This window comes from Coregonus lavaretus (genome assembly GCF_964263955.1).
Source record: "Coregonus lavaretus genome assembly, chromosome: 21".
Lineage (NCBI taxonomy): Eukaryota > Metazoa > Chordata > Actinopteri > Salmoniformes > Salmonidae > Coregonus > Coregonus lavaretus.
Window position 1 is genome coordinate 12,451,523 of NC_140008.1, and position 26,135 is coordinate 12,477,657.

General features: G+C 41.6%; 2 protein-coding genes across 2 annotated transcripts; one reads left to right on the forward strand and one right to left on the reverse strand.

Moving 5' to 3' along the window:
* Positions 1 to 4,234: 4,234 nt before the first annotated feature.
* Positions 4,235 to 11,103, forward strand: cdhr5b (cadherin-related family member 5b; the record flags this gene model as incomplete). The annotated part of the gene is made up of 11 exons (XM_084185724.1): positions 4,235 to 4,311; positions 4,427 to 4,525; positions 4,679 to 4,855; positions 5,047 to 5,137; positions 5,345 to 5,436; positions 5,842 to 6,048; positions 6,271 to 6,384; positions 6,532 to 6,598; positions 6,812 to 7,018; positions 10,025 to 10,200; positions 10,555 to 11,103. Exons 1-11 carry the CDS (start codon positions 4,300 to 4,302, stop codon positions 11,101 to 11,103), a joined length of 1,791 nt encoding a protein of 596 aa, XP_084041850.1. The 5' UTR covers positions 4,235 to 4,299.
* A 1,437-nt stretch (positions 11,104 to 12,540) lies between these two features.
* Positions 12,541 to 25,494, reverse strand: LOC311148759 (cathepsin D-like; the record flags this gene model as incomplete). The annotated part of the gene is made up of 7 exons (XM_084185725.1): positions 12,541 to 12,546; positions 17,696 to 17,794; positions 18,079 to 18,223; positions 22,004 to 22,126; positions 22,305 to 22,501; positions 25,124 to 25,207; positions 25,381 to 25,494. The coding sequence occupies 7 exons, from the start codon at positions 25,492 to 25,494 to the stop codon at positions 12,541 to 12,543; spliced, it is 768 nt and encodes a 255-aa protein (XP_084041851.1).
* Between the last annotated feature and the right edge of the window lie 641 nt (positions 25,495 to 26,135).

The following is a 26,135-nucleotide window of genomic DNA, read 5'->3' on the forward strand; positions in this document are numbered from 1 at the left end:
TTGTTTAAATTCAGCCCAGGATTAAACTAAAAATAGAAAATACATATAGGCCTATGGTTTCAAGCTTTGGTTGATTTCAAATGGAATCTACAAGTTAATAATAAATATGTTGGATTCACATCTCCATCTCAACCAAAAATGTATGTTAAAGAATAGGATGAAATCAAATCAAACTGTATTTAAAGTGCATTTAAAGTTCAATTTGATTTGATTTAGTTATATTCTTTAACTTAGATTTTTTGGTTAAAATGAAGACGTGAATCCAACATATCAATTATTAATTTGTAGACAAACTGGAATTAAAGGCAGACTCAGATTCACAGATGGAGCTATCCAAGCAGAAGAAACATCTCCTTCAAATGTTGATATTTGGTTGCGTTGACAACCAAACACAATTCAGTATCACTTTTGCAATACAGTAAATAGCCTTTTACATTTTCTACAGGTTAACAAATGATTGTTGGATTCATGTCTCCATCTCAACCTAAAATAAAAGTTAAAGAAATAAAATAATAGGATTAAGCCAGTGGCTCAGATCTAACTGTCCAAGCAGTAGATATCTCCTTTAAATGTTGATATTTGGTTCAATTGTGTTTGGTTGCGTTGTCAACCAAACACAATTCAATATTACTTTTGTAAGACAGTAAATAGCCTAATGTTAAGGATATCTTAAAAACGAATGTAACAGTATTTATTCAACCTAAAATGAGTAACACATCCATGGCCACATTTTGAGTTTACTGTAAAAATAAACGTCTTCTTATGTAGAAAGCATGCATGTTCAGAATCGTAGGTCTGTGGAAATCTTCACAATTGCTGTAATAATCTGCACAGAATCTCAAACGGCATTGATCACTTGCACTATGTACTTTAATATAATCTCAACTGCAATCCAGGTCATTTGGTTGTGCTATTAGATTAAGCACATTAAGTTGTTGTATAAATACAAAAGATCTGACATTGTATTACCGTTTTAACTTTGTTGTGCTTTTAAATGGTTGAAAGTGCTGTGATAACACATTGAGAATTCAACAAACTTTGGACTGTCTTTTTGAGTGTGTGAAAATAGGTTGGAATCTCAATCATCAATGTATCTACCAAATATTACCAAATTCTCCATGTTGAAATGACGTGGTGTGCCCAGTGGGATAATATCCATAGAGTTCAAACACATTTTGCTTGAATTATACTTTCATTGAAAACAGACAATTATTGAATGTAATGTTATATCATTTGTGTACTGTTCATTCATTGTCAAACCTCTTTTCTCTCTTCCATTGCAGTATGCTCCGTGCCTGGGAATATTTTCACTATTACAGAGAACAATGATGTTGGTGCTTTTGTGACCACAATCACCACAGAAGTTGGAGTGATCCTAACTATTACCAGTAATCCTGCAGACTCTTTCGGTCTGAGTGGCAACAATCTTATAGTGGTAAAAGTTATGGACTATGAGGTATGCTATAACTGTTTAGCATGAATATGTTTTCATCTTGGATCTAGATTAAGCTACGGAAGGCACATGCATTGTTGGGTACACTTACAGTGGGGAAAAAAAGTATTTAGTCAGCCACCAATTGTGCAAGTTCTCCCACTTAAAAAGATGAGAGAGGCCTGTAATTTTCATCATAGGTACACGTCAACTATGACAGACAAAATGAGAATTTCTTTTCCAGAAAATCACATTGTAGGATTTTTAATGAATTTATTTGCAAATTATGGTGGAAAATAAGTATTTGGTCAATAACAAAAGTTTCTCAATACTTTGTTATATACCCTTTGTTGGCAATGACACAGGTCAAACGTTTTCTGTAAGTCTTCACAAGGTTTTCACACACTGTTGCTGGTATTTTGGCCCATTCCTCCATGCAGATCTCCTCTCGAGCAGTGATGTTTTGGGGCTGTCGCTGGGCAACACGGACTTTCAACTCCCTCCAAAGATTTTCTATGGGGTTGAGATCTGGAGACTGGCTAGGCCACTCCAGGACCTTGAAATGCTTCTTACGAAGCCACTCCTTCGTTGCCCAGGCGGTGTGTTTGGGATCATTGTCATGCTGAAAGACCCAGCCACGTTTCATCTTCAATGCCCTTACTGATGGAAGGAGGTTTTCACTCAAAATCTCACGATACATGGCCCCATTCATTCTTTCCTTTACACGGATCAGTCGTCCTGGTCCCTTTGCAGAAAAACAGCCCCAAAGCATGATGTTTCCACCCCCATGCTTCACAGTAGGTATGGTGTTCTTTGGATGCAACTCAGCATTCTTTGTCCTCCAAACACGACGAGTTGAGTTTTTACCAAAAAGTTATATTTTGGTTTCATCTGACCATATGACATTCTCCCAATCCTCTTCTGGATCATCCAAATGCACTCTAGCAAACTTCAGACGGGCCTGGACATGTACTGGCTTAAGCAGGGGGACACGTCTGGCACTGCAGGATTTGAGTCCCTGGCGGCGTAGTGTGTTACTGATGGTAGGCTTTGTTACTTTGGTCCCAGCTCTCTGCAGGTCATTCACTAGGTACCCCCGCGTGGTTCTGGGATTTTTGCTCACCGTTCTTGTGATCATTTTGACCCCACGGGGTGAGATCTTGCGTGGAGCCCCAGATCGAGGGAGATTATCAGTGGTCTGGTATGTCTTCCATTTCCTAATAATTGCTCCCACAGTTGATTTATTCAAACCAAGCTGCTTACCTATTGCAGATTCAGTCTTCCCAGCCTGGGCAGTTTTGTTTCTGGTGTCCTTTGACAGCTCTTTGGTCTTGGCCATAGTGGAGTTTGGAGTGTGACTGTTTGAGGTTGTGGACAGGTGTCTTTTATACTGATAACAAGTTCAAACAGGTGCCATTAATACAGGTAACGAGTGGAGGACAGAGGAGCCCCTTAAAGAAGAAGATACAGGTCTGTGAGAGCCAGAAATCTTGCTTGTTTGTAGGTGACCAAATACTTATTTTCCACCATAATTTGCAAATAAATTCATTAAAAATCCTACAATGTGATTTTCTTGATTTTTTTTTCTCAATTTGTCTGTCATAGTTGACGTGTACCTATGATGAAAATTACAGGCCTCTCTCATCTTTTTAAGTGGGAGAACTTGCACAATTGGTGGCTGACTAAATACTTTTTTTCCCCACTGTAATTCCCTTGGCTCTGCTGGTGCCTTTTCCACATGAATTAACCCTTTATTTTCTTGCAGTTGATTATGAATATAGTCAATTGTATAATGCAGATGAGACGTTGATGTGTAATTTTGTTTATTTCACAGACTACCACGTCTTTCACCGTTGACCTTCAATGCAGAAAAGGTGACCAAGTTGTAAGTGCACTTTCTTGTACTTTTAAACATCCATACATTATGTGAGTGGCTACAGTATGGGCAATCTGGACCAATAAATAAATAATTAAAAAAAGCAATTACAATAAAAAGTTATGCCCGTTATACAATGATCAACATTGTAATAAAAATTATTTTGATTTGAGATGTATTCAGTCATAACTGCGTTTGTTATTTACTTGTGTATGGTCATTTTATGGAATACACATACACCTCCACTGTACATTTTGTTAACCATCAAAGTGTAAATGGAGCAATATTCCAAACTGCATTCCATGACATTTTCACATGCAAATAGCACTTGATTTCTATGATACAGTATATCTGTAGTGCTCAAGGGACAACATTCCATTAGAGCAAAATGACTTGGGAAATATATATTTAAATCTACTGTGACCTTTTTTTAGGTAAAACTCTTAAATATCATTAGATTTATGACAGATGGCATGCAGTGTTAAACGTAAGTTAAACCTAATTTTACTTCTATGGAGTCAGTAATTCAAATGTGATCTTCATTCCAGCTCCCTTTACCAATAGTGGTACTTATTGAGAATGTGAATGACAACCCGCCAGTATTTACAGAAAGCCAGTACACTCTCAATGTCAATGAGGTGAGTGCATATTTGTGACTCTCATTCTTTCCTAGTTAGTTTACTTCATTATCAGTCATAGGGAAGTTAGGATCACGTTTTTAACTAGTCAGTCAAACAGTCAAGCAGATTAACAGTCTAGCAGTTTTTATACTAGCCATGAGTACTTTGCTATATTTCTAGAATCCTGTTAAGGTTCCATAGTAGAATGTCTGATTCCATTTACTGTAAACACAAAACATCTACTCATAGGACAGCGACAGTAATTAATACTATACGTGTTATTTTCTTTGGACCAGTTGTCACCTGTAGGCACAAGTGTCGGTGCATTTGTAGCAGTAGACGCAGATGATCATCAACTCTATTACCGCCTAATGCCAGATACAGTAAGTCTCCATCCTCATCCTGTCTAAATATGAAAGCGAATACTAAAAGAAAATGCTCCTCTCAGCCATACATAACTTATCTAAAATAAAATAATGTCCTTTTAAATTCTAACAGGCGGGTTTTAGACTGCAAGATAACAGCCCAAATATACTAGTGCAACAAGTTCTCGACTACGACACAGTGAAAATGGTGACACTTACATTATTTGCTCAGGTGAGTGCTGGTTGTGTTTTTCTAGTTCTTGTAATAAAAGTGACTGATTGTTTGGGGCTGTGGAATAAGAAACTGTATTGGTTGAAATCATCATCTATCTGACTGCATCCAAGCTTTTGATCTTCACCTAGTCCTTTGTTGTGTTTTTTTTAGGATACCCCAACACCCACACCACCTTCATTTACTGCCACAGCCACTATCCATGTCAACATCTTGGACATTGACAACCGTCCACCATGGTTCCAGCCCTGCACAGAAACCACAGTTGGCTTGTCCAAAATCTGCCTCAGCTCAGGTTATACAGGAAAAGTCAACCTAACAGAGCAAGAGGTGCGTCCATCCATCTCCCCTCAAAAAACAACAACGTTGTTATAATCTTATAATACATCTGACTAATATTCACAATCTACTCAGTACGGCTAGCCATCATTATGTGTTTATCTTAGCCTATGACATTGTTGGATTGTAATAGTAGTAACAGTAGCCACAGTAGGTAATGCAAAGTCTCATTTACGTCCCAGGTTGGTGCATTGCCATTGCAGCCAGGTCCGGTGCGTGCCATTGATGGTGACAAAGGCTTAAATGTGCCGATAATGTACAGTTTTCTAACTGGTAAGCAGCATAAATATTCAACATTTTACATGTACATGCTCTCAGATGTTGGCTCTCAGAAATATCATGATCATTGATACTGGCAGACTCGGCCATCATTCACAATGCAAATATCTCACCTATAGGCCTGGCCAACAACACTTTTCTTCTCCAATGAAAATACCCCTACTTACAGGACTCTCACATTTCTCTTTTTCTCTTTTTAAGAGAATGGCATATTTGATATCAATCAAAACACTGGGGAGATCACCATGTTGAAAGCGGCGGATGTAGCGGGTCCATTGACCTTAACAGTTTTGGTAATTAAACGTTTATCTGAAATAGTTCATAAATCCATAATGTCCATATAGACCTCTGCCAACCATATAGTCTATACACGCTTAGAAAAAAAGGTGCCATCTAGAATCGAAAAGGGTTCTTCGGTTGTCCCCATAGGAGAACCCTTTTGAAGAACCCCTTTTGGTTCCAGGTGGAACCCTTTTGGGTTCCCTGTAGAACCCTTTCCACAGAGGGTTCTACATGGAACCCAAAAGAGTTCTACCTGGAACCAAAAAGGTACCCTTGGAATCCTTTTTTCTAAGAGTGTGTAGTTAATAACCTCTTATTGCAATTAATAGAATTATGCAGTTGACATCACATGGGAATGTTTTTGCGGCACAGATACAATCAGCGATAGAAAATGTTGACTCGGTTCTTATTCTCAGGCTTTACAGACGTCCAACAGCGACCAGTTCGCGACCACAACGGTCACGATCGTTGTTGTGACCAAGAGTGTGAACCCGCCGCGGTTTGAGAAGACGGAGTACGAGGGCTTCATCTCTGCAGACGCGGGCATAGACAGCATGGTTCTGGAGAGCAAAGCCTCCAACAGGCCACTCAGGGTCCAGGCCAAGGACAAAGACTTTGCTGATGTAAGGTCTATCGGATTCCCTTGTGGCGGTAGCAGTGAACACACATGCACATTTAAAGTACAGATCTTGTGATTTCATTTTTAAAGAGACTAAATATGCTACAGATGATATTGATATTGATCACACTAACTCTGAATATGATCTTTAGTGGTCTTACATTTCCCATTACAGGGACCTTATTGCACCTATCTAACGGTATGGCTAACCAATCCTTCTCTACAGGGCTTCAACCCTGATGTGAGATACGAGGTTCAGGAAAGCCGTGGTTTCTCTATTACCCCGCAAGGCTTCATCCTCATGGCTCAAAACCTTGAGCCAGGCCATGTTTCCTTGCAGGTGAGTGTATCCTGTTCCCTTTAAGACAAAACAACAACCTCCAAATAAACTGGAAGAAAGTCTACTGTAGGTGTTTGAGTGAGACATAAAAAAAAAAACTTCTTGTACTTAGAGTTTCAATGTTGAACTTTTTATCTGTTTGCTCAGTTGCGTGCCATCGACTCATTCAATGCAGAATCAACTACAGCAACTCTCACGGTGGAGATCATGCCAGGTAAAACCCATTAAATGTAGCTAATATATTTACATAGTTATAAATAATGCTGGTTGCCCATTACCCTCCCTGCTCTCCCTTAATTACTCGCAAATCACGTGCTATTGCACGCACTATGTCTTTCTCCATGCTATGCTATTGCTAACCCTGGTGAGGGACAGGGATGGTGAGGGGGTCCATGCTGAACAGCTGCTGACACTGCTCTCCTCCCAGGGATTACAACCATGGCCCCAACCACCACTGACATGGCCACCACTGACATGGCCACCACTGACATGGCTACCACTGACATGGCCACTACTGAAATGGCCACCACTGAAATGGCCACTACTGAAATGGTCACCACTGAAATGGCCACCACTGAAATGGCTACCACTGAAATGGCTACTGCCACCCCTGCCACCATCAACTCCACAACAGGTACCCACATGGAAAAATACTACAGTTTACTATAGAATATTATAGTATTTACTGTAGGATTCTCTAGTAAACTGTAGTAAAAGGTAGTATACTGTAGAATACTATACTCCACACTGTAGTATCCCTCGATCATGTGTAGTGCTTACTTTATAATGTAGCAGTATATTGGAGAATACGATAGTAAATACTACAGTATTATCCACATAAAAACACTATAGTTATAAAGTAATGTAAAGTACACAAAAACACGAAAATGTCTGCAAAAACACTATAGTTTTTAACTATAGTAATACTACAGTATTTAATGTGCTTATACCCCACCCATTCCTATCTCCCGTATCCCAATTTGTGCCACCCATGAGTGAGAAACCTACATGCCAAGTATAGGCAACATATTGTGTTCCCTACAGGTTACATGGAAACACCTCTGTCAATCATGCTCCAGATGTCAAAGCCAGACTGATACAAACTCAACCTCACACAACATCAACATACCTCACTTATAAACACAACATAACCCTAATTAACATATACCCTATCCCCTACACCCAACCCTTACCCTAATCCGGGTTCGTATCCTCCCCCTCCCCTCCCATTACTGACTATTGGCATCTACAAACAGTTCTTTACACTTTTACTGTTCTAAACTCTACTACTATTTTAACTATTCTCCCACTAACTACTTTTAACTCATCTCGTTGGCACTCTTCTTTCCTTTATTAACAAAAGTAAATAAATATGTAAATAAAATAAAACTTATTGAATTTTAGGTATTACTTTAAATATACGTACATTCAGTGGCCAGTTTTTAGGTACACCACCCCATTCATGAAAATGGTTCACTCCTACAGACAGTGAGTCACGTTGCTGTGGCTTGCTATATAAAGCAGGCAGACAGGCATCGAGGCATTCAGTTACTGTTCGATTAAACGTTGGAATGGGCAAAACAAGTGACCTACGCGACATTGAACGTGGTATGAACGTGGTATGGTATGTCTCCCGAGTGGCGCAGTGGTCTAAGGCACTGCATCACAGTGCTAGCTGTGCCACTAGAGATCCTGGTTCGAATCCAGGCTCTGTCGTAGCCGGCCGTGACCGGGAGACCCATGGGACGGCGTACAATTGGCCCAGCGTCGTCCAGGGTAGGGGAGGGAATGGCCGGCAGGGATGTAGCTCAGATTGTGGGTTCGATTCCCACGGGGAGCCAGTATGAAAAATAAAAAATAATAAATAACTGTAAGTCGCTCTGGATAAGAGCGTCTGCTAAATGACTAAAAATGTATGATCGTTGGTGCCAGGCGTGCCGGTTCCAGTATCTAAGATTCAGCCAGCTTCCTGGGCTTTTCACACACGACAGTGTCTATGGTTTACCGAGAATGGTCCAACAAGCCAAAAACATCCAGACAGCGGCAGTCCTGTGGGCGAAAACAACTTGTGGATGAGAGGTCGAAAGAGAATGGCAAGAATCGTGCAAGCTAACAGGCGGGTCACAAACAGGCAAATAACGACGCAGTACAACAGTGGTGTGCAGAACTGCATCTCGGAATGCACAACTCGTTGGTCCTTGTCACGGATGGGCTATTGTGGCAGACGACCACACCGGATTTCACTTCCATCAGCTAAAAACAAGAAGAATTGGCTCCAGTGGACATGCGATCACCAACACTGGACAACTGTAGAGTGGAAAACATTGCCTTGTTCGACGAATCCTGGTTCCTGTTGCGTCATGCTGATGGCAGAATCAGGATTTGGAGTAAGCAGTATGAGTCCATGGCCCCATCTTGCCTAGTGTCAACAGTACAGGCTGGTGGTGTTATGGGGTGGGGAATGTTTTCCTGGCACATGTTAGGTCCCTTGATACCAATTGAGTAATGTTTCCATGCCCCGAAGAATTCAGGCTGTTCTGGAAACAAAGGGGGTCCGACCCAGTACTAGATGGGTGTACCTAATAAACAGACCACCTAATAAACTCCCCCCTGCCTGCCTTGCCTCCTCCTCTCATCCCATGAGATGACATCGATAGAAAATAGTAGAATGTCTGAACTATCCAATCAGGCTCCAGTCCTACCTACCTACCTACAGTTTATAGAAAAGAGCAGAAGCTCTGAACTATCCGTTCAAATTTGCTCTTTTAGTATTTGTCCAGTAGGTTTCCTCAAGGAGAAAGCCCCCACTTCTATGTCAAAGATAATAAAACAAAAACGCTGTAGTAAATACACAGTAATGTCCTCAAAAACACTACAGTTATTACTACAGTATACTACAATCATGTCCGCAAAAACACTACAGTAAATACTACAGTATACTACAATCATGTCCTCAAAAACACTACAGTAATTACTACAGGATACTACAGCCATATCCGCAAAAACACTACAGTATGCATTACAGTAAAGTCCACAAAAATACTACAGTGAATAATATAGTATATAAATATAGTAATACTACAGTATTTATACCATAGTATACAATAGTATTTTTTCATGTGGGTATCCTCTAATCCCCCGTATTTTTCTCCCAGGAGACTCCAAACACAACCTCACTGATAATGGCTATTGCTGCTGCCTATGCTTCTTACACAAGGTCACACACAGTGCTTTTGCTTGGCTTGTCAACACCTCCCAAAAGCCATTCACTGATTGTAAAACCAATGTCCATAGCTTGCAAACCTGCGCTTACCCAAGCTTGCTGAAATTATACTCACAGGTCTTTCTTGGGACTAGAGGTCTTTCTTGGGACATTCCTGTGGTTATTGCACATCCTGATAAACCCCTTCCCTAATCCTCCTACTTTTAGGGGGGAGGGGGCTATAGAGATGCATATATAAAATTGTATACACAATTTTACCATATTTGATTAGTCTCTAAAAATAATGTTTTCCCTGACCAAGATGGCTGTCCTGTAGACATGTTGGATGGATGCCAATGTCCATTCTTGTGTTGTATTTATTTCTGTGAGGGGCGGCATGTTTTAAACATTGTGTTTGACCTCGAACCTCCCCTGCAGAGGGGATTCTTGGGGCCCCAGGTGGGTATGGTCCTGGGGACATGGCTGCCCTGGGTGCTAGCATGGCTGTGTTACTGGTCATCTCTATGGTCTTCATCGGCCTGCTCGTCTTCCGCATCCAGAAGGGCAAGACAGATTGGAGGAAGCTGTCAGAGGCCAGCATCTTCCGTAGCTCTGTGAGTTAATTCTACACTGCTAGAAAAAATAGCAGTTCAAAGCTTTTAAAAGCTACACTTTTAGAAAAGAAGGTGCTATCTTGAACCTAAAAGGGTTATTCGACTGTCCCCATAGGAGAACCCTTTGAAAAACCGTTTTGGGTCCAGGTAGAACCCTTTCCACAGAGGTTTCTACATGGAACCTAAAAGGGTTATATCTGGAAACAAAAAGGGTTCTCCTATGGGAACAGCTGAAAAACCCTTTTGAAGTGTAGTAATCGATTGGAGTGGCAAAAAAATTATATTAGTGTTAAAGATTTTTGCTCTGCCTCCCTAAATACAGTCTGTTCTGACTGGTGCATTGCTTGTCTACAGCTTGGGAAAGGTCCCGGCGAGCTCAAGGACGGGGTGCAGTACACCAATGAGGGCTTCCAGAATGACGGGGACACCAGCAGCGTGGGCTCCAAAGGCCCAGAGGAGATGGATGGGAAGTGGGCCATCGGGAATGGAGTGACCTCCAGAGCTGTGGAGGAGACTGTCATAAAGGTCTCGGCTCCAATGTACCCCAACCTCCTGCCTGATACCAGCAGCCTGGCAGGGTCTGACAAGGCCGACAGCGAGAAGGAGGTGAAGCCCATCCTGACCAAGGAGAGGCGCATGGAGGAGGGCTACAAGTCAGTCTGGTTCAAAGAGGACATCGACCCAAACGCCAAGGAGGAAGTGGTCATCATACCCGACAATGGGGAGCGGGAAGGTGACGACGATGATGATGATGATGAGGAAGAGGAGGTGTCTAGAGAGGAGGAAGAAGAATATGACAACTCGTCACCACAGACCCCAAAGGTGTTCTTCTCTGATGCTGATCTGGATGATGGACGAGGGGCGAGGTTTGAGGATGAAAAAATCCAGACGTCTGACCTGTGAGGAGTAGAGGGGTAGGCCTGCAGTGGATTTAGCTTGCCTTGTCTGGTTGGGCGGGTGGGGTTTTCATTTTTTTGCGGGGACTATCTTACTCTTTCAGTTGTGCCGAGTAAGCTAAATCTTACACACCTGGGGCCTCATTTCCACACTAAATATCTGCGTGCGCCATTTCTGAAAAGAATACGTACGTCTAAAAATATTGAGATTTATAAACTTGGCGCATTCCATACATACGCATTTTTGCCGCTATAAATCAGACCTGTCGTAAAACTGTGCACACATGAACAAGCATTATAACTCTGTCAGAAAATGTCCCTCCATTCACCTTTCATGGTGACAATAACGCCTTTTATTTTCTGTATCATTTGGAACTATTGGAATTAGGCCACGTAGGTTTCTGAAAGAAAGAGCAATGGCAAATTTGATCACATTTCTGTAGAGGTGTGGGCAGAATGTTTTAGTCTTTTAAAGTGACTTTTTCAAACAGAACATGCATGCTGCCTATGCCAAACACTTGATTGATTGTAATTTATATTCGGAACAATTTTACTTTGACAGTATGGGTATAGGCTACCGTATTGCTGTGCGATGGGAGCGTGACATCATAGCCTATTGAATCTCAGAGCCTATACCAAGGCAGGAGATAGAAACACAATAATCTATTGATAAACAAAATATTGAACAACAATTAGTATTTTGCATAGAACTGTGGGCTGTATCATTTTACTTATAAACTACTGGACTATTTACTGTGGAATAGATTCCTATGAATAAAACACAGATTTTCACTCTTGTCACTAACAGCAAATGGCTGCATCTTGTTATTATCTTTTTATGAATAAACGTGTCATAATAGCCCCCATTTGCACAAAATACTTTGCCGCGCTCACGTGCTAGTCAGAACTAGGAAACTCTAGTGCACACATGTTTTGGGGTATATTTTGTACGTACGCAACATTTATAAACGAGGCACCTGAAGTACTGCATGTGAAAGAAAGAAATGCTATTTTCTGCATTAGGATCCCACCTGTCTGAAGCATCACATTAACTTTTTACTGCATTGGGCTAAATCAGGGTCATACAGAGTGTTTCTTGGTAGTCTTAAACAAATCTACTTTGAAACAAAAGTGTACACCTCACACACATGGTTATGGACTGAAGAAAACAAGACACCTGTACCATGTCAGATATACAGATGAAATGTATTCAATGTTGAGTTTGCATCCCAATATTACACTTTATATACATCACAGAAGATTGAAATATAACAAAACCGTTTGACATAGAAACACTGGATTTTCAGCAGGTTTTTTATGAAACAAATGAATAACATTCCACCCATGATGCCGTTAGAGGGCGATTTGGTCATTTGACCACAGGAATGGGGTTTAAGACTACTATTTTATTGGACAACATGCTAGAACCTCTGCTGCTTTCTCATCAATCCTGGAAACATTACAGTAGAAGCCATTATCAATCATGTGGAGCTTTGACCCTGGCACACATCGGAGTCATACTTCCTTGTTGCTTACCGAAACTCTGCCGTTCACTAATCAGTAACTCACTTTATTGCTTAATACAGTACTATTAGACAATGTGTTATCATACACAAAAACAAACAGAAAAAAATAACATTAAGTGCAATACTTACTAATTTCGTTTTGCCATTGTTCGGGTAAGATCATTCATGGTTTGAACTTAAGGTTGAACTTTTTTGTATCTTTGTAAATAATGGATGTTAAAAATAAAATAATTTATGTAATAATAAAGAACTCAAGTATGATTTGACAAACCAAATATCGAATGATCATGTCTCACATGTCTCACATGAGTTTGATAATACAGACACCTGAATGTAAAAATGTGGCAGGACAGATACTGATAGCAACAAGTCCTCCATTGTTTGTTGCTTGTTTATGATAAGGCCCTCGTTACCAGCAGGCAGGGGCTGTAAAGAGCAATAGACTGACGCAAACAAGTGCACTTTGTACCCTAATTAAATAATAATCCATGTACAATAATCATAGATGTTCTATATTTGTGAGAATGACTAACCCATGACATACAGTGAGGGAAAAAAGTATTTGATCCCCTGCTGATTTTGTATGTTTGCCCACTGACAAAGACATGATCAGTCTATAATTTTTTTTAATGGTAGGTTTATTTGAACAGTGAGAGACAGAATAACAAAAAAAAAATCCTGAAAAACGCATGTCAAAAATGTTATAAATTGATTTGCATTTTAATGAGGGAAATAAGTATTTGACCTCTCTGCAAAATATGACTTAGTACTTGGTGGCAAAACCCTTGTTGGCAATCACAGAGGTCAGACGTTTCTTGTAGTTGGCCACCAGGTTTGCACACATCTCAGGAGGGATTTTGTCCCACTCCTCTTTGCAGATCTTCTCCAAGTCATTAAGGTTTCAAGGCTGACCTTTGGCAACTCGAACCCTCAGCTCCCTCCACAGATGTTCTATGGGATTAAGGTCTGGAGACTGGCTAGGCATCTAGGACCTTAATGTGCTTCTTCTTGAGCCACTCCTTTGTTGCCTTGGCCGTGTGTTTTGGGTCATTGTGATGCTGGAATACCCATCCACGACCCATTTTCAATGCCCTGGCTGAGGGAAGGAGGTTCTCACCCAAGATTTGACGGTAAATGGCGCCGTCCATCGTCCCTTTGATGCGGTGAAGTTGTCCTGTCCCCTTAACAGAAAAACACCCCCAAAGCATAATGTTTCCACCTCCATGTTTGACGGTGGGGATGGTGTTCTTGGGGTCATAGGCAGCATTCCTCCTCCTCCAAACACGGCGAGTTGAGTTGATGCCAAAGAGCTCGATTTTGGTCTCATCTGACCACAACACTTTCACCCAGTTCTCCTCTGAATCATTCAGATGTTCATTGGCAAGCTTCAGACGGGCCTGTATATGTGCTTTCTTGAGCAGGGGGACCTTGCGGGCGCTGCAGGATTTCAGTCCTTCAAGGCGTAGTGTGTTACCAATTGTTTTCTTGGTGACTATGGTCCCAGCTGCCTTGAGATCATTGACAAGATCCTCCCATGTAGTTCTGGGCTGATTCTTCACCGTTCTCATGATCATTGCAATTCCACGAGGTGAGATCTTGCATGGAGCCCCAGGCCGAGGGACATTGACAGTTATTTTGTGTTTTTTCCATTTGCGAATAATCGCACCAACTGTTGTCACCTTCTCACCAAGCTGCTTGGTGATGGTCTTGTAGCCCATTCCAGCCTTGTGTAGGTCTACAATCTTGTCCCTGACATCCTTGGAGAGCTCTTTGGTCTTGGCCATGGTGGAGAGTTTGGAATCTGATTGATTGATTGCTTCTGTGGACAGGTGTCTTTTATACAGGTAACAAACTGAGATTAGGAGCACTTCCTTTAAGAGTGTGCTCCTAATCTCAGCTCGTTACCTGTATAAAAGACACCTGGGAGCCAGAAATCTTTCTGATTGAGAGGGGGTCAAATACTTATTTCCCTCATTAAAATGCAAATCAATTTATAAAAATGTTGACATACGTTTTTCTGGATTTTGTTGTTGTTATTCTGTCACTCACTGTTCAAATGAACCTACCATTAAAATTATAGACTTTATAGACATTTCTTTGTCAGTGGGCAAACGTACAAAATCAGCAGGGGATCAAATACTTTTTTCCCTCACTGTACCAGGGGGAGAACAAGTCCACTTCTCAAACCAACCCATTGCAGGGACTGAATACATTTTTTAAATGTTATTTGTCACTGCAGTAATTGTGTCGGATTGCCATAACAATGTTGTGTCTAATGACCCAACACTCATTCATATATCAGTAATATCACTATTATCTTAATACCTAATGTCAAATTCCAAATCTGAATTCCAAAGTTTAATAATACACATGTATAAATGTACCCAGGAAGAAAAGCATGTAGAGGGCACGCTGGGCTAATGAGAGTCCATATAGATGGGGATGTGCTGAAGTGATTCAAGGTCAAAGGAAACCACATTCATTTCCTCATGGCAACAGCAAAACCATAACAAATCCTGATAAACATCGCCGTTGGTGCAACATCATAACTACACCCAATCAGCTGCAATTACTCTGAAAGAACACCACGCACACACAATGGCCAAATAACTGGGAGTTAAGTATTTATTTGATTCATTCATCTATTTACACACAAATATGTAAAATAGAGGTCATGTTTAAATAGGGAGATTAACCAGGGAAATTAACACAGGAAAATGCACCCACTTACTCATAAAACAAACTAAACTTTGAATGCTGTGAAAATTATTTATGATACAAATGTTACCAGTGTGAGAGAAGTTAATTGTCTGCATGCCTCATTTTCAGGCCAAATATAATTGTACAAAGTTTGTTATTCTAAAATAAGAATTTTAAATCTATGAAAGCACAATAAATCTCAGCAGCTAATTTAAGTGTTTTAGCATTACTCTCTTTTTCAACATTATTTTCACTGGGCAGGGCTATCTAGAGGGGTTGGGTTAAACGCGGATGCAGAAGACAAATTTCGGTTGAATGTATTCAGTTGTGCAACTGACTAGGTATCCCCTTTCTCTTTCCCTTATATTGCTTTGGCAAATCCCACCCTATCGTTGTCCCGGTCAAAGACTGTGTAGTAAGCTCCAATGAAGACATCTCCCAGAGTCCAGCCAGGGAAGCCTGTGGCGAAAAATCCTAAAAGGCAGACTTTCTTGCCCTTACTAGTCCACTGTTCATGCACGTGCGCACGCCCGCACACACACACACACACACACACACACACACACACACACAGTTAAGAAGGTAAGAAGGAGCACCAGTGACATCTACTGATATGCTAACAAGGTTTCTATTCTATAATGATGCTAAATTATTCCACTTTATATTTCCATATGCCTTTTACTTTCCTAGACTCTGACTGTGCTAACATTACAGTACCATATAGTGCATTTCGTTTTCTCTACAAACTGCCTGATATACTATACAGTGGGGGAAAAAAGTATTTAGTCAGCCACCAATTGTGCAAGTTCTCCCACTTAAAAAGATGAGAGAGGCCTGTAATTTTCATCATAGGTACACGTCAACTATGACAGACAAATTGAGAAAAAAAAATCCAGAAAATCACATTGTAGGATTTTTAATGAATTTATTTGCAAATTATGGTGGAAAATAAGTATTTGGTCACCTACAAACAAGCAAGATTTCTGGCTCTCACAGACCTGTAACTTCTTCTTTAAGAGGCTCCTCTGTCCTCCACTCGTTACCTGTATTAATGGCACCTGTTTGAACTTGTTATCAGTATAAAAGACACCTGTCCACAACCTCAAACAGTCACACTCCAAACTTTACAATGGCCAAGACCAAAGAGCTGTCAAAGGACACCAAAAACAAAATTGTAGACCTGCACCAGGCTGGGAAGACTGAATCTGCAATAGGTAAGCAGCTTGGTTTGAAGAAATCAACTGTGGGAGCAATTATTAGGAAATGGAAGACATACAAGACCACTGATAATCTCCCTCGATCTGGGGCTCCACGCAAGATCTCACCCCGTGGGGTCAAAATGATCACAAGAACGGTGAGCAAAAATCCCAGAACCACACGGGGGGACCTAGTGAATGACCTGCAGAGAGCTGGGACCAAAGTAACAAAGCCAACCATCAGTAACACACTACGCCGCCAGGGACTCAAATCCTGCAGTGCGAGACGTGTCCCCCTGCTTAAGCCAGTACATGTCCAGGCCCGTCTGAAGTGCATTTGGATGATCCAGAAGAGGATTGGGAGAATGTCATATGGTCAGATGAAACCAAAATATAACTTTTTGGTAAAAACTCAACTCGTCATGTTTGGAGGACAAAGAATGCTAAGTTGCATCCAAAGAACACCATACCTACTGTGAAGCATGGGGTTGGAAACATCATGCTTTGGGGCTGTTTTTCTGCAAAGGGACCAGGACGACTGATCCGTGTAAAGGAAAGAATGAATGGGGCCATGTATCGTGAGATTTTGAGTGAAACCCTCCTTCCATCAGCAAGGGCATTGAAGATGAAACGTGGCTGGGTCTTTCAGCATGACAATGATCCCAAACACACCGCCAGGGCAACGAAGGAGTGGCTTCGTAAGAAGCATTTCAAGGTCCTGGAGTGGCCTAGCCAGTCTCCAGATCTCAACCCCATAGAAAATCTTTGGAGGGAGTTGAAAGTCTGTGTTGCCCAGCGACAGCCCCAAAACATCACTGCTCTAGAGGAGATCTGCATGGAGGAATGGGCCAAAATACCAGCAACAGTGTGTGAAAACCTTGTGAAGACTTACAGAAAACGTTTGACCTGTGTCATTGCCAACAAAGGGCATATAACAAAGTATTGAGAAACTTTTGTTATTGACCAAATACTTATTTTCCACCATCATATGCCAATAAATTCATTAAAAATCCTACAATGTGATTTTCTGGAGAAAAAAATTCTCATTTTGTCTGTCATAGTTGACGTGTACCTATGATGAAAATTACAGGCCTCTCTCATCTTTTTAAGTGGGAGAACTTGCACAATTGGTGGCTGACTAAATACTTTTTTTCCCCACTGTATATACTGTACTTACCCTGAGAATATAATGTTCTCCAGTCAGAGGGTAGACCTTTCCACTGACAGCGAAGGAGACGGTGGGGAGGGAGGACACTTTCTCACAGTCAACCGTGTACTGTGAAACAACAGGGAAATGACAGCTAGCGTTTAACAACAGTCAGACTACCCTCTCACAGCTAACATGCTTCAATGTCAATAGAATCGCTAGAGAGTTGTGAAATGGCTATTCGAGGACCTATTTAGCATCATGATTACAATTATTTTTACTCCCTTGGGTTTGGTAGATACCAGGACGATATACTCGTCGGTTGGTATGCATTTTCAAAAGGATTAGGGAGATAGAGAGAAGAGATAGAGAGTAATAGGAGATTCTAGTCTCTGTCATCTGTCATGTTCTACCTTTCCACGGTTCCAGGACACAGCTCCGACAGCCTTCTGCAGAGCACTGATCTCATCATAAGGACCTAGGATCAGGGAGGTGCCAGTGTCCACTACGGCCTCACAGCCACCTTTACACAGCTTGACATCCTCCCCAACGTTCAAACTGCCAAAGACACCCAAATATTTAGTTAGAGAAATATACTGAACAAAATTATTAACGCAACAATTTCAACGATTCAACGAGTTACAGTTCAGACAAGGAAATCAGTCAATTGATATATATTAATTAGGCCTTAATCTATGGATGTCACATGACTGGGCAGGAGCCCAGCCATGGGTGGGCCTGGGAGGGCATAGGCCCACTCACTGGGGAGTCAGGCCCAGCCAATCAGAATACGTTTCTCCACACAAAAGGGCTTTATTACAGACAGAAATACTCCTCAGATCCTCAGGGGATCTTTTATTTCAGCTCATGAAACATGGGACCAACACTTAACATGTGTCCAATCAAAAACGCATCTTCTGACCAATGGCTAAAATAATATGTAAATTGTGTAAATAACTCTCTAACAAAACCAATGGTCCAAACCTCATATCTCTATCATAATCCGTTGAATTTCTATTGGAGTAAAAGCGGGGTCAAAAATCGGGAAATTAGCATTGAGCGTACTGCAAGCTTTTTTATTTTCAAAGCCTTTTAGTTTATTTCAGCTCGTGCCATGCTAATTTAGCAGAAACAACTTGTACATTCTCAAAATGTAAAATACTCAAAGGTTTCGGCGACAGAGCTCGGTGCATTTTATCGGATGTATGCAGTTCCGAAATTGGACTTTTTGTATATAATGTTAACGATATGTTAGAGATAGATCCCACTGAACGATTCAGAACATGAAGAATCATATTTGTCTCTGTAAAATGTATTTTATAACATAAGGAAGTGAAATGTCATCACCAATGCACGTTTTCACCCACTCTGGGCAGAGTGGGTGTACACCCTAATGACTGTCCCATGAAAATCTAGCTTTTAAAAGTTAATATTCTGTTAACTCATAGCCAGATAATGTTGTTGACTCATCCTATACTTGTATTTGTGGCCAAAGCATAAATTGGAGAAAGAAAACACTTCAAAAACCCCACCTCAAACTTGTCTCTCAAACAGACCGTTTAAAAAAATGCTTGCTATTTCCTCAAATGCTTGCTATTTCCTCATGGAGGATGAGCTGGCCAATCAGCGGACTACTCGCATGAATATTTTTAATGACCATGTTACAAATGAATGGAGGCTTGTTGTGCAATTAAACTGAACGTCACAGCGTAGCTTGGAAGAAACTGTAAGTAGTATGTTGCCTTGCCGAGGAATGATGCCAGCTGTGCTGCGGACTGAGGCTCAGGTAAGGTGAGAATAATAATAATAATATGCCATTTAGCAGACGCTTTTATCCAAAGCGACTTACAGTCATGCGTGCATACATTTTTGTGTATGGGTGGTCCCGGGGATCGAACCCACTACCTTGGCGTTACAAGCGCCATGCTCTACCAGCTGAGCTACAGAGGACCACTATGGGACAGGATGGGGGTGATGTATCCAAGGAACTCAACGTCTGACACCCCGAACACACACTTTTCTGTGTTGAGTCTGGCCCCGATCTCGAAGAGCTGACAAAACACCTGCTGCAAGTGAGAATTGTGCTCTGTCTGTGATGCACAGTGTACCACAATGTCATCCAAACAGATTTACACTCCAGGGATGCCTGCCAGGAGAAGAGTCATAATCTTCTGGAATCAGCTGGGCGTGGAGCTGAGTCAGAATGGCATGCGTTTGTACCTGAACAGCCCCCTGTCATGTGCCAGGGGAACCTGGAGGGATCCCTGCCTCAGGTCTAATTTACTGAATAACGTGGACCCATAAAAATGGGTTGTGAGCTCCTCAGCGGTTGGTAGCGGGTCCTTGTCGGAGATAATCGCTTTGTTCACGGCCCTGAGGTCCATGCAAATTTGAAGATCGCTATTTTTCTTGAGTGCAATGACCAGGTTTGAGACCCATGGTGAGGTGTCAAGGAGGTTGTCAAGTCCGTTGTCAATGGGCTTCCGAAGGGTCAGCGGAACCCTCCGCAATGGCTAGATTACTGGCTTGACCTCTTTGTTGACTGTAGGCCGATGAGGTGAACTAGCACCTCAGAAAGTTGTGAGTACTCCGTAGGCACTGGTGTAGGAAAGTGCTGCACACGTGCACCAGTTGAATCTGACAACTTGAACCCTAGGGCATGAAATAAGTCCAGTCTGAGGATGTTAGCGCCATCTGTTGCAACGTAGAACTGGGTGGCCGGTGTGGTTTTGTTGTTGTAACAGACTGACAGTGAGACAGTCCCAATGATTGAGATCGGTGTGTGGTTGTAGCTGTAGAGGGATACTGCTGGTCTCTGCAGTGGCACATGTGAGAAGAATGAGTCATAAGTGGCTTTGTTCAAAAGTGACACTTTTTCTCCAGTGTCAATCACCAGTGAGGTTTTAACACCCTCAATGTAGCAGTCACATTGCTTGGCCGCAACTGAGTCATCATGTACAGAGTTAATGGAGACTGGTGAACTTTGACCTGCATCTGCTCGATGCTGTCCTGCCGCTGCTGAACGACAACAATGGGCAAAAGGATTGTATTTGTTGCAGTTCTTGCAGCGTTGCCCTTTTGCTGGACATGGAGATGCTCTTGTAGCATGCCCACTGGAGCCACAATTAGAACAATGAAGCCCCACAGTGGTTTCCTGCTCATTTTGCACTGGTGCCTCAGCCAGTGTGTGAAGCCCCGCCCACTGAGATGCGCTCTGTAGTTTATGTAGGTCAGCGAGAGCAACTTCCATTTGTTTTCCAGTGCTTTCTCCAGTGTCAGCTCTTCGGTCTCTAACAACAATTTCTCCCTCAGTGGAGCACATGACGATTTTTCAATGAACTGATCACGTACAAATTCGTTTTCGAGTGGTCCCACTAGCTCTCTCAAGGAGGAGACAAACTGTGCTACGGACTCACCCAGCAGTTGGGCTCATTGTCTAAAGAGAAAACTATGCATGATCACACTACGTGAGCCACTGTAGTGTTCCAAGAGAGCTTGGACCGCCGATGTAAACTTGTTATCTACTGGCTTTAGAGTGGAGATGACATATTGTCCCTCAGCACCGAGACAGTGGAGTAGAATCGCCCGTTTGTGCAGCTCCATGCAGATTGATAACTACCATATACATCTGGGCTCCCGAGTGGTGCAGCGGTCTAAGGCACTGCATCTCAGTGCTTGAGGCGTCACTACAGACCCCCTGGTTCGATTCCAGGCTGTATCACAACCGGCCGTGATTCGGGGTCCCATAGGGCGGCGCCCAGTGTCGTCCGGGTTTGGCCGGTGTAGGCCGTCATTGTAAATAAGAATTTGTTCTTAACTGACTTGCCTAGTTAAATTTAAAAAAAAAGGATTGAAACCAGCGATTCCATGGAACAGGTGGATCTCCCAAGACCGATGGAGATTGTGGAGGTAAGCTAAACTCGGCCATCCTCCTCGCCAAATGCACTGAGGCTTTTTGTGCAATTAAACTGAACATCTTTACTTCAGATCAACATGTTAACATCTCGTACAAACTCACCTATCCAAACCTCACACCTCTGTGCATGGACAATATGACTGATACATTCTTAAAGCAACAGTATTCAATACTCAACTGAGCTACGACACCATATTACTGAACACAACAGACCGGTATACACCAACACCATTCTGTTGTTGGGATATGCCGATACCCTTCCAAAACAGAAAAGTTTATTTTAAATATACTTAATTACAATTTTTGGGGACAAAAATGTTTTCACACATATTGTAATTAATTATAGGTCATATTTCATAGAAATCTGGAAACACTGGACAGTTACTTTAAAATAAAAAAAAACACTGGCTAGCAGCACTAACCCGTCCATGTGGATGTTCCAGAGGTCCTTTGTGGTGACGTTGACATAGTGGAAGTCCCCAGTGTAGTATGCAGGGTCAGTCCCTCCCAGCACTAGCTGTCCCCCTGGCTGGTTGGAGGAGATCCTGTCACAGAACAGTAGTGCCCATCAGAAGACAGCATCTACAGTACATTTCCAGTGGTACAAGTAGATTTCTAAAACTGCCATGTTAACTTACAGTTATTCTGCTCAATGGGACTTTCTGGATAAATAGGTATAAAATACAATAATGATCTGTGTTCCACTTCACTATCGCCACTCACCTGTGGTTGAGGTAGAAGGAGAAAACATTCTCCGCCAACAACTTCTCTCTCATTATGTTGTCAAAGACAGGGCTCATGGCATCATCCGTTGGGTAAGACATACCCAGAACTCCATCGAACCTAGCACCAACGAAGTTCGCTCCATATATCTTGACGGCCTCACCAAACACCTGATCTTTTACGGATACACTTCCAATCTGACAGAAGAGCAAAGAAGACGATTTAAAACTATATCATCTGTCAGTGACAACAGTTCATTTCTCCTCCTTTCCAAACTTACTGTGCATGTATCCTGGCTGAGATACCCGGTTACACTTCCCAGTCCATAATGCATTGAAAAGTATTTTCCACCCTTGACATATGTGCTGGACTTGGTATCATTGTATTTCCTGTGAATCACTGCAATACAACGTTAAACAGACGGTGCCTTGCAAAAGTATTCATCCCCCTTGCCGTTTTTCCTATTTTGTTGCATTACAACCTGTAATTTAAATGGATTTTTATTTGGATTTCATGTAATGGACATACACAAAATAGTCCAAATTGGTGAAGTGGAATGAAAAAAATAACTTGTTTCAAAGAAATTCTATAAAATAAGTAATGGCAAAGTGGTGCGTGCATATGTATTCACCCCCTTTGCTATGAAGCCCCTAAATAAGATCTGGTGCAACCAATTACCTTCAGAAGTCACATAATTAGTTAAATAAAGTCCACCTATGTGCAATCTAAGTGTCACATGATCTGTCACATGATCTCAGTATATATACACCTGTTCTGAAAGGCCCCAGAGTCTGCAACACCACTAAGCAAGGGGAACCACCAAGCAAGCGGCTCTCCAAACAGTTCAGGGACAAAGTTGTCATTAATCAGAGAGGCAACAAAGAGACCAAAGATAACACTGAAGGAGCTACAAAGCTCCACAGTGGAGATTGGAGTATATGTCCATAGGACCACTTTAAGTTGTACACTCCACAGAGCTGGGCTTTACGGAAGAGTGGTTAGAAAAAAGCCATTGCTTAAAGAAAAAAATAAGCAAACATGTTTGGTGTTCGCCAAAAGGCATGTGGGAGACTCCCAAACATATGGAAGAAGGTACTCTGGTCAGATGAGACTAAAATTGAGCTTTTTGACCATCAAGGAAAATGCTATGTCTGGCGCAAACCCAACACCTCTCATCACCCCGAGAACAACATCCCCACAGTGAATCATGGTGGTGGCAGCATCATGCTGTGGGGATGTTTTTCATTGGCAGGGACTGGGAAACTGGTCAGAATTGAAGGAATGATGGATGACGCTAAATACAGGGAAATTCTTGAGGGAAACCTGTTTCAGTCTTCCAGAGATTTGAAACTGGGACGGAGGTTCACCTTCCAGCAGTACAATGACCCTAAGCATACTGCTTAAGCAACACTTGAGTGGTTTAAGGGGAAACATTTAAATGTCTTGGAATGGCCTAGTCAAAGCCCAGACCTCAATGCAATTGAGAATCTGTGGTATGACTTAAAGATTGCTGTACACCAGCGGAACCCATCCAACTTCAAGGAGCTGGAGCAGTTTTGCCTTGAAGAATGGGCAAATATCCCAGTGGCTAGATGTGCCAAGCTTATAGAGACATACCCCAAGAGACTTGCAGCTGTAATTGCTGCAATAGGTGGCTCTACAAAGTATTGACTTTGGGGGGGTGAATAGTTATGCACGCTCAAGTTTTCTGTTTTTTTGTCTTATTTCTTGTTTGTTTCACAATAAAACATATTTTGCATCTTCAAAGTGGTAGGCATGTTGTGTAAATCAAATGATACAAACCCCCAAAAAATCAATTTTAATTCCAGGTTGTAAGGCAACAAAATAGGAAAAATGCCAAGGGGGGTGAATACTTTCGCAAGCCACTGTACATCATCAGTTTGAAATTGTATTTTCTGAACAAACAACTAGCTAAGACATTAAGTCACAATTCACAATGTTTATTCCTAATATTGACATAAATGTCACTCAGACATTAAATCGCCCTTGGGTTTGGTCTCTCTTTCTTTTTAAACCTTATATCCATTTACTCCAAATATACACTGAGTGTGCAAAACATTAGAAACACCTTCCTAATATTGAGTTGCACCCCCTTTTGCCCTCAGAACAGCCTCAATTCATCGGGGCATGGACTCTAGAAGGTGTCGAAAGCGTTCCCCAGGGATGCTGGCCCATGTTGACTCCAATGCCCACAGTTGTGTCAAGTTGGCTGGATGTCCTTTGGGTGGTGGACCATTCTTGATACATACAGGAAATGTTGAGTGTGAAAAACCCAGCAGCGTTGCAGTTATTGACACACTCAAACCGGTGCGCCTGGCACCTACTACCATGACCCGTTCAAAGGCACTTAAATATTTTGTCTTGCCCATTCACCCTCTGAATAGCACACATACACAACCCATATTTGAATTGTCTCAATGCTTAAAAATCCTTCTTTACCTTGTCTCCTCCCCTTCATCTAGACTGACTGAAGTGGACTTAATAGGTGACATCAATAAGGGATCATAGCTTTCACCTGGATTTACCTGGTCAGTCTATGTCATGGAAATAGCAGTGTTCTTAATTTTTTGTACACTCAGTGTATATTTCCATATGCCTTTTACTTTCCTAGACTCTGACTGTGCTAACATTAAATTGCAGTATCATATAATATACATGATATTCCTAGAGTAAAAAAGAATTGTACATTCAGTGTATATGCTACAGGGAATAGTCTGAGAAAATGCTACCCATGTGCACAATGCATGATGAGACTTACAGCATGTGATGTCAGCGACGGAGCACTTGGAAGAGGGCACCCAGAGATCGTTGGATCCAGTGTCAAAGGTCACCCTGAACATTTGAGGTGGGGTTCCTAGACTAATCTCTCCATAGAACTGAGCCTGGAGACACAATCACATCAACGATGAAGAAGATATATCAAAACCAATGCACAATGATTAATGCATAATGGGCGAAGTATGACTTGAGTTACTGTGCATAAGGCCCCTTACTGTGCAAATGAAATAGGACTTTTATATGACTTATACTGTGCATAAGGCGGGCAGACCCTTACATCAACATAGTTCCTCAGAGCCACTTTGCTGGGCCCACTGGCGTCATCGTCGTCAAAGGTGTCGGAGTAGGAATCATGGAATAGATTACTGAAATCCCTCTCTGAGTCAGACATAGATTGCCTCAAGGACTTAAACTTTGTGAGGGGAATACTGGATAGCAAAATCAACAAAAAAGGTACAGGACATAAGGATCTTCTCAGTGCCTCTAGGACCTTTATCAAGCCTTCACTAAGTATGAACAAGTAATAATGTTTTAAGCAGTATACTTTTATACAGATCTCCAGCAATCTATTTTTATTTCTACATAATTCATATAGAATTACTGCATAATTTAGGTAATGTTCAGTTGCAAACCACACATTACTAATGCAGTTAATAATGCACATGTTTTATAAATGAACTAGAAATGTTATTAAAAACATATCTGCTGTGTATCATACCGTATGAGTGACTCGGACGTCCACGCACAAGTTGCTAACACACTGAGATATAAAATCTTCATTTTGAGGCTTTCTTGTGGTTGTTGTCGATGCAAGTTCTGATGGCTTCTCCACCACTGCTGTGATGTTGAACTGTAGAGTAAGGATCCATAGACTGGATATCGTCTCTCCTGAGAGGAATTTATACAAATCTTTGTTTGCTTGTTGCTGTGTACCTGTCACTCCTGTCATGCAACACATTACCTACCTGAGGCTAATTCACAGGTTCAAATATTGGAGCTAAGCTAATTCTTATTGATGTAGGCAATGCGGGC